The sequence below is a fragment of the Sinocyclocheilus grahami genome, unplaced genomic scaffold, assembly GCF_001515645.1.
Source record: "Sinocyclocheilus grahami isolate Dianchi unplaced genomic scaffold, SAMN03320097.WGS_v1.1 scaffold946.1, whole genome shotgun sequence".
NCBI lineage: Eukaryota > Metazoa > Chordata > Actinopteri > Cypriniformes > Cyprinidae > Sinocyclocheilus > Sinocyclocheilus grahami.
In genome coordinates, this window is record NW_015506125.1 from 453381 (window position 1) to 463429 (window position 10049).

The window sequence follows — 10049 nt, forward strand, 5'->3', positions numbered from 1 at the left end:
CTGTACTTTGAGATAAGGGCTGGCCTTCAGGTCCTCTGTGACCTGGGAGTGCAGCTTCTTAACATACCAGTGTTTCACTGAGGGGAATCTTTCTGCCTACATTCTGTGATGCTGAATGGTTCCTTTGCTGTGTTAGCAGTCTTCTTCGGACCTTTTGTCTCATTAGCACTTTGCATTGAGAAACTGCCTATTTCACGTTATGGGCCAATCAAATGAGTGTAACCTTCATTAAAGGGAAGTCATCCAAAATAATAGCCCCATCACTGGCTGTGAATATGCACTGGATTAAGCATATGTTGAGGAAAGTGCATTATAAACTGCATATAAGATGGTTTAATTTATGTTGTAAATAGTACAAAGCTTGCTGAGCTGTTGTTTTGAGCCTAACAGTAACCCATACCTTCTTATTAAAAAGCCCATTAAGAAGTGTCTTATTGCATGTTCTAAATCATTAATTTTCAAAAGCAGCTTAGCTTGGACAGGCACTCAAAAGGGTGATAATTAACATTTTCCTGTGTGGTATTAATAGGGATGATTTAATGCCCAGATTAAAAAAATTAAGCATTTTTGCAGCAGTCATGCAACAAAATTATTGGCTGATGGTTTCAAACACCTTTTTGAACGACATTTGTACAGTAGGTCTTCTTTGTCTTTCTTTACATACAAGTAAGCGTCTGCTCAAAAATGAGGATGATAAATAATGTAAGATAATGAGAGAGGAGGCTTTTAGTGGTGTCGGGGGAAGAGGTATTTTCCGGAGAGCCTTTACAACTCTTAGCCTTGGATTTAGTGCTCACAATGTGAACACAAAACAGTGTGTGCTGTGTGCATTCTGTTTCACCCTTGGCTAGTCAATTTTTACTTTACCAGTGTACACATTTTTTTCTATGTTTGTTCAAAAGAGCACCGCATGTCACACTTGTTTACGATTTAACATGTTTTTCACACTGTTTTGCAGACTGAGGTGTTACCTCTCCAAGGGCCCATGGATCTCCCTGTGGTGTTGTTTCTGCTGTGGGGACTGTTACTGGACTTGCTGAGTGGTGCGGTGGGTAGCATTCTATACCGTGTGCATGAGGAACAACCTCCGAGCACACTGATTGGCAGTCTGGCGGCTGACCAGGGCCTACCAGATACTGGACACCTGTACAAACTGGAGGTGGGCACTCCCTATCTGCGGGTGGATGGCAAAACTGGAGATATCTTTACCACTGAGATCCCCATTGACAGAGAGACACTGAAGGATTGTCGTAATAAAGGCAAGCCCTGCTTTCTGGAGTTTGAGGTGTCCGTCACAGACCTCATTCAGAATCAGAGTCCACGGCTGATAGAGGGAAGGATCGAAGTGCAGGATATCAATGATAACACACCACAGTTTCCCTCACCTGTCCTTTCCCTCTCAGTTCCAGAGAACACCCACGTGGGGGCGCTCTTCTCAATTCCACTGGCCACTGACAAAGATACGGAGAGAAATGGAGTAGCTGACTACACCCTAACAGCAGGACCAGAGGCTGTAGCACTCTTTGGTCTGCAAGTTGCAGAGGACCGAGGTGAAAAATTACCTCAACTCATTGTATTGGGAAGCCTTGATCGAGAACGGAAAGACTCCTACGATCTCACCATCAAAGCTGTGGATGGAGGCAATCCACCTCGCTACAGCAGTGCCTTGCTGAGGGTCGTCATTGCTGATGCCAACGACAATGCACCCCAATTTGAAAAATCCTCCTACGAAGCAGAGGTCGCAGAGAACAGCCCAATTGGACACTCTGTGTTACAGGTAAAATGGCAAACATGCTAAGTCAACCTTTAGATCCGAACAAGGCTAGATAAATTGCCTATTGCATCATGTTGGAGTGTGAAATTTTAATGAGCACTGCTTTTCCAACCTCCCAGATGTCTGTTCTTTACTTTGATGCCTTACATCAGTGGAGCAGGGCCTGACTTACCAAATTAATTTCCCTTAATTATTAGAATAATCCAGTTTCATCATCACATACATGTTAATCTAGTTAAAGAATAAATAAGTAATGGAGGCAATCCACCTCGCTACAGCAGTGCCTTGCTGAGGGTCGTCATTGCTGATGCCAACGACAATGCACCCCAATTTGAAAAATCCTCCTACGAAGCAGAGGTCGCAGAGAACAGCCCAATTGGACACTCTGTGTTACAGGTAAAATGGCAAACATGCTAAGTCAACCTTTAGATCCGAACAAGGCAAGATAAATTGCCTATTGCATCATGTTGGAGTGTGAAATTTTAATGAGCACTGCTTTTCCAACCTCCCAGATGTCTGTTCTTTACTTTGATGCCTTACATCAGTGGAGCAGGGCCTGACTTACCAAATTAATTTCCCTTAATTATTAGAATAATCCAGTTTGATCATCACATACATGTTAATCTAGTTAAAGAATAAATAAGTAAAAAAATACACATTAATTTGGTTAAATAAAATACACGTTCATTTGGTTAAATAAGTAAATCACTATAAACTATTAAAGTTGAATCAAAAATTTTAGATTACTGAAATTATCTGAGTAGAATGACATTTCTAAGGAACCCCACTCTCTATAGATAGCCTGTGCCCCAGAAATCCTGTTATGCAATGCTTTGACTATGTTCCCAGTTTTGTGCTATAAATAGATTCACTGTTTAAATACACAATATTTAATGTCCAGTGTCTAATGAATGTTGTTTTGCAGTCTTGTCCTGCAGTATATTTTGTACATTGTCTTGAGTATGTGTAAAATCCATTTTGCTGTTATTTTAGTACTTTACATTTTAATTGATTTCAGTACAAGTCAAGTTTTATATTTTCTATTGCAGGTGAAGGCTAATGATTCAGACTTGGGTCCTAACAGTGAGATTGAATACACGTTGCATCAGGCCATTGATCCTGTGCCAAAACTACTCCGGATAGACCGCTCATCAGGCATCATATATGTCAAAGGCCCATTGGATCGTGAGGAGCTCAACAATTTGAAGTTTTACGTCGTTGCCCGTGACAAAGGCCCCTCACCCAAAAGTTCTAAAACATATGTTTCTATTGATGTAACCGACCAGAATGACAATGCACCAGCAGTGGAGATTCGAGGCATTGGTCTTGTGACCCATAGTGATGGAGTAGCAAACATTTCAGAGGATATGCCTGTAGGCACTGCAGTGGCATTGGTACAGGTTTCAGACAAGGATGAGGGAGAGAATGCCGTGGTGACATGTGTGGTTGCTGGTGATGTTCCTTTCCAGCTTCGGCCAGCCAGTGATTCATCAGTTGACAACAAGAGGAAGTATTTTCTGCAGACCACAACACCTCTGGACTATGAAAGGGTAAGGGACTACCGGGTGGAGATAGTAGCAGTGGATTCAGGCAATCCGGCTCTGTCCAGCACTAACTCGCTAAAAGTCCAAGTGACTGACACAAATGACAATTCCCCCATTTTCTCACCGACTCTGTTTGAAGTAGAGTTTGCTGAGGAGAACCAGCCAGGAGAAAAGGTGGTAGATGTAGTTGCCTCAGATGCAGACAGTGGCACTAATGCAGAGCTGGTCTACAGCATTATTGCGGACTCTTCAACGAGGGGACTTTTTGAGATTGACCCTAACTCAGGTGAAGTACGTGCTCGGAGCCCTCTTGATCGTGAGCACAAGGAGCGCTACGAGTTCCGTGTTACTGCAGCAGATAAAGGGGTTCCCAGTCACAGGGGTACTGCCACAATTGTAATTAAGGTACTTGATCGGAATGACAATGATCCCAAGTTCATGCTGAGTGGATACAGCTTCTCAGTCTTGGAGAACATGCCACCCCTTAGCCCTGTTGGCATGGTAACAGTACAGGACATGGATGAGGGGGAGAATGCTCAAGTGCAACTTTCTGTGGAACCTGATGTAGGCAAATTTGTAATCCAGAATGGTACTGGCACTATTCTGTCCAGTATCTCATTTGACAGAGAGAAGGAGAGCAGTTACACGTTCCGCTTGAAAGCTGTAGATGGAGGGGATCCACCAAGATCATCCTATGTTGGCGTGACCATCAATGTCCTCGATGAGAATGATAATGCACCTGTTGTCACCAAACCATCTAACTCATCCTTCATACGTCTATCTCCCATGGCTGCTCCAGACAGTGTTGTGGAAATGGTCGAAGCGGAGGACATTGATTCTGGTTCCAATGCTGAGCTAGTATACAGCATTGCTGGGGGAAATCCACATGACCTTTTTTACATCTCTCCATCTAATGGCGAGATCACATTAACCAAGGAACTAACTCGGAAACACAGTGGTCTGCATCGACTGGTGATAAAAGTGAGCGATAGGGGCAAACCTTCCCGTCACGCCATTGCCTTGGTACACATTTACGTAAATGAAACCATTGCCAACGTAAGTCACGTGGAGGCACTTGTGGGGCATAGCTTGTACACCCCACTGGACATGGACATTGCAGGAGACCCAGATTATGGTTTGGCTGCCCAAAGAAGCAACATTGTATATGGCAGTTTAGCTGGAGTGGCGGGAGTGGTCACTGTGATTGTTGTAGTGGTCTTCATCAGGCATCGCCTTCAAAGAGAAGCTAAGAGTGGTTATCAGGCTGGCAAGAAGGAGACCAAAGATTTGTATGCCCCCAAGCAAGGGCCAAAAGGTGGCAAGGGTAGAAAGGGTAAAAAAGGTAAACCACCAAAGTCACCTAAACCTCTTGGAGAGGATGAGGAAGTCAGCCTTCAAAAGAGTCTGAAATTTAACCTTGATGGGGTCAACGACAGCCCCAGGATCCATTTGCCTCTGACATATCCGCCTGGAAGCCCTGACCTAGGCAGGCACTACCGTTCCAATTCCCCATTGCCCTCCATCCAGCTCCAGGCCCAGTCCCCATCTGCCTCCCAAAAGCATCAGGCTGTCCAGGAGCTCCCAGCTGCCAACACCTTTGTGGGAACAGGCGGTGATGACAACTCCACCGGCTCAGACCAGTACTCGGATTACAGCTACAAGACCAATCAACCAAAATACAGCACAAAAACGGTACCAATTTTATTTCTGATTGTGTATGTGTAATGCTGTGATGGAAAAATTGGTTTGCTTGCAATTGCTGATATGGGTCATTTCAATTTTGTTCAGACTGGTACTTGTGCTAAAGTAGTGGGTGTTGATATATTAATATTTTGCTATATGCTAAATATTATTCTCCTCATTTTGTTCATTGTGGGTTAATTCACAATATATGACATGAAAAGACCATCTTGCCAACAAGAATATGTCTGTTTGAAAGATGTAAAAAATGGCTCTTGTATTGCATCATGTACCCTTTTATATATTCTCTGGCCACCTCACTGTCTGAAAATACACTTGAATTTATTTTGTGATCAGACAATTGCAAAGGTCCAGTCATGAAATTAATTCATTGTATTTTTGTAGTGTGGGTAGAGTGCAAAATGGGCATATTTGCTAGAGCTCGTGTTTTCTCAGATTTCTCATGAAATCGGATCTACTCAGTGAGAGGGGGCCTGTGTGACCTGCCGCTATTGAACAAGTCCAAAGTCATTTTCTTTGGCTCAGATGCCTATTCAGTCTGACCCATTTAGATGCCAATTCAACATGCTAATTTCAGATGGAATCCAAGGGGAAACAAAAGTAAAGCAATTGGTGCTACAATTTGTGTGTGAATCAAGGGGAAACATAAGAAATTTCAAATTGAGTGTAATCTCCATTGAGAGTGGTAGTGAAGTTTACTGGGCAGAGGCTTGAGACAGAAAGCAAGGGCACATGGGTCCTGACTCCGTCAGTACCAGTCTGGTGTTTGATAAAGCCAGCAGATGCTAGATGACAGTTAGGGTGAGTGCAGGCCTTGCAGACTCACTGACTGGGGAGAATAGTTACCCACGGCAGCTCCCACACCGTGATGGACAGCATATGGCATGGAAGTGACAATAGACTCCAGCTATGGAGAGTGTGCTGCATTGGTGTGTATTGTTTCTGTGTGTGTCTCTGTGTGTGTACTTCCAGGCCTCTGCATGTACTCATGTAATCCGTTTGTGTGAATGTGGGCTGAGTTTCCTCTGTGTGGACTGGTTTCAGAAAGTCGACCTAACCGATCAGATTATTACTTGGTGACATACGTTGCGTAAATGGATATGTGTATCTGTGAGAGTTGACTGATAGGTGTATAAACAAGGGACAGATGTTGACTCGTGTGACATCTCTTGGCAGATGTGAACTCGTGAGGGAACCCCCTCCATCCCATCCCAAACCCACATCAGGCTTAACAGATTGACCAAAATAAAAAATTAAAATCTCAGCCAAACTGAGTGACAGATGTGGAGAGTGGAGCGTGACAGAGCGAATGGTAATATGCTCACCGATGACTCAGTGCGCGTGGCAATGTGCTCAGGTGCGTGTGACATCTTTGGCTCAAGCGCCCCCAAGCTTAAGCTCTGATGAGTGTAAACACAGTGGCCTTGTTTGCCATTTATTGCCAGTGAGGATTGAGCGTGATGACTGGCTTCACTGATTTCCTTCCTGGTCCGTAAAAAAAAAACTCATTAAGAGGAGTTCGTTTGTTCGGAAAGACTTCTCCTGAGGTGTGAAAAAACCCCTCAATGCTCAATTCACAGTGGCATGACCTGACTCCGTGAGCAGAGATTTGTTTGAATGTGTTGCTGTGCGTTGTGTTTGTGCGTGTCTTTCACAGTTCATGGATCTTCCCAAAACTCTCTCCCTATAACCTCCAAATGTGTTAGACTGTGTGACAGTTACCGAGGGACTGCATAGGCTCATCAAGTACAGTGTTGATAATTAGCTTGGTCATGGCAAAGATCTAACACCTTTTTTTGTGATGTGTTCCTCTCTCTCCGGAACAGCCTTGAGTGAGAGACATAGCACACAGACGGGATCAAGGGAGAGACCTTCCCAGTTATTTTAAAATCAGCGTGATGAGAGCTTGTGAAGCTGTAAATCTGTGCTTAAATTAAACCCATACAATTAAAATGCCTTATTAGACGGAGATAACACTCCGTTTTCCCCCCTCTTCAACCATGGGCTGCCCTTCAGCTAGAGGGAGGAGGATTGGAAGGCAGGGATTCAGGTTGGATTTTGGGGTGGGCTTTAATTAGTAAAACACATCTCTTAACCTTGCAAGTGTCAGTGTGTTGGAAGAATGCTCATAAAACACTCAACACACACACTTGGGGCTGGGCAGGTTATGGTAGAAATTAAGAGATGGTAGAAATTTCTCATCTGGCAAAGATTTTGCATCTATACCTAGGGCTGGGTGATATCGATAATTATCAGTCGATATAGATAATTATCACTATTAATGTCAAATCTTTATTTCTTTCATGTTTAAAGCCAGATTTTTGCTCCAAAGTGAAAGTTGTAGAAACCAGACCATTCATTTTCCTTAACGAAATAAATATCTAAATAGAAAAATGTATTTCTTAGTTTCTGCATGTTCTAATGAGTGATATTGTTTCAAATCAAGAAACAGGTTTGGGTTGCCTGATAATATTAATAATAATAATAATATCACTTTTTGTCTCTTAGAAATGCACATATGATAGTAGCTTGAGTTAGGATGCAGAGGTACATTTTTGTTCATTATCAAAATCAGTAACATCTGTGAAAAATTGTATCAACCTCAGTTTTATATGATTGAATTTATTCTGACCAAGTTTTTATTTATTTATTTTTCAAATTAAGCATTGGTCTCCCATAGTAGCATACATTTAAATCATGATAAACATAAACACAGTTAAAACCACACATATAGCACCTCAATACCATGGTAAATATATAACTATATGGTTTTTAGGTAGCCTATTTGTGTGAAAAACAGTAGTCTAAAAACATTCAGTATAAATGCACACATGCTATAGCTTAATCACAAATACATACCACAATTATATACCATTATTCTTTTAATAAAATTCAGTGTGAATATCCTAAATTTCTGCCACAATACCATGGTGCAGTGAGTGTTACTACAGTAAATCCATGGTAAATGATGGCGATGTGTAGATTGAAAAGCCTTCTGACTGTCTTGTTGCACTCAGTGTTTCTCCTGTTTGGCTTTAAAATAGTTTAAATCACTGAGTTATTTGTGTTCATCGCTGAATTCAAGTGCTTCACACTGGATCTCACAGTGCTGCTTAACACTTGCGCGACCGAGTGAACACAGATAAACGCGGATAAATGGTCCGTGTGGCGCAATGCAAATGAGTCGCGCTGTTTCGTTCCGCTTTTGGTGCATAAACAATATATCGAACATTTATCGAACTCTTCATATCGTTTTTATCGAGGAAAATTACATCGCGATAATTATCGTTATCGAATTATCGTCCAGCCCTATCTATACCTATTAGTATGTATGACTGCTTTGCTTTTACTGATGAGGAGGAAGTTTTATAAAGGGAGCATTCGAAGCACAGTTTAGTTATTTAAGTTTGTGTTTCACGACTTTCCAGTAGAATTCAGTTATATGAAATGTTGGACTGTGCTTTTTTTTTGACAATAACATTCTTTACGTCAAAGAAAAAATTATGCTTTATTGTCTGTGACAATGTGACACACATTCTGACTCAGAGGTAATGATAATATATAAGTACACTTTTTCCAGAGGTGCGTTGTTTTATTCCATTTATGCTGTGTGCACCTGATTATTCTAAAATGTGTAGGGTTTGGGTTTGACGATGTTCATTTACTGCCCAGCTCACACAGCTCAAGTGGTGGAATCACAGGCATTATTGACTGTAATTGGATTATTCAAAACATTCATATTCATATTGTTTATAGATTGTGTTGCATGTTTTAAAACAGTGTTGCCTTCGGTAAAATGCTTTTGTTACTAATTCCCTTAAAGTTATAGTTCACCCAAAAATGATAATTCTGTCAACAATTAATCACCCTTATGTACCCCTAAGACCTTTGTTCATCTTAGGAACACAAATTAAGATATTTTTGATGAAATCCGAGAGCTTTCTGACCCTGCATAGACAGCAACACAACTACCACGTTCAAGGCCCAGAAAGGTATAGGACATCATTAAAATAGTGGTTCACCCTCAATTTTATGAAGCTATAAAAAAAATGATTTTGTTCAACAATTTATTTTCTTCCGTGTCAGTCTTCGACTCGCATTCACAAGAGTACCAAGATGCAGACATGTGGTGCTGCTGACACAGGAGCCGGTGTTCTGACGTAGAACCCGAATGCACTGTGCAATGTTTACAAGCAGAGGAATGCACACGCAACACATGCACATGCACAGAAATTGTTGAATAAAGTCATTATTTTTGTTGTCTTTTTTTTGGGTGAACTATACCTCTGGGGTCGAGGGTGTTTTGGGGCCTGGAAAAGTTTTGACATGCCCTGACATTTGTGCTTTTTTCAGTTGCTTACAAACATTTGGATGTCTAAAGTTAATAACACTGTAATCAGCACAAACTGGGCTACAATAATATGTGAGCAGCATGTATGTACGTGATTGTGTTTTTGAGAAAACAACGTTTATGCGTGCTTAGTGAAAAACTACAATTTTAAAGTCACTGAAATAAGGCCATAAAACACATACAGAACATTTGATCACAAGACTTTTGAGAACTGATCTTGAAGTCTAGAGTTTTTGCTTCAAAATTATGTGAAATCATCTTACTCACTCATTCACAGAAAACAATATATTGATTTAAATTTTCTAAGACACTTTTTGTGTAGAAAAGGTATATGCGAGGAGGCGTGAATGATCATGCATAATGCTGTGATTCACACCTGAGAAGACAAAGGCCTGCATAATGAGCTGCATAATGAGCTCTCAGGTGTGTGACTGAGAGGGAATTGCTACAAGAAAGAATGTAAGGAAAAAATTAATTTATATATTTTTGTTTGTAGTTTATTTAGAATACATATAACCATCACATAAAATAACTCATGGTAGTGTGTGCATCACATGGTCTTAGCTGTGGTCCAGGCTCTTGTGCGGGGCAGGAATCTCAGAGCCTGTGGAACATGTCAGCGTCAGTCTCTGGTTTCCATGACCAAGTGGGCTGCTTATTTGCTTTGGCTCTCTTTGCA

General features: G+C 41.5%; 1 protein-coding gene across 1 annotated transcript in view; it reads left to right on the forward strand.

The window, feature by feature from the left end:
• The first annotated feature begins 962 nt into the window (after positions 1-962).
• LOC107564544 (protocadherin-1-like) overlaps positions 963-10049 on the forward strand; it is an 86411-nt gene continuing 77324 nt past the window's right edge. The window contains exons 1-2 of the mRNA XM_016249651.1: positions 963-1777; positions 2824-5010. Of these exons, the coding sequence (XP_016105137.1) occupies positions 986-1777; positions 2824-5010 (2979 nt within the window). The 5' untranslated portion in view covers positions 963-985. The remainder of the gene's footprint in view (positions 1778-2823; positions 5011-10049) is intronic.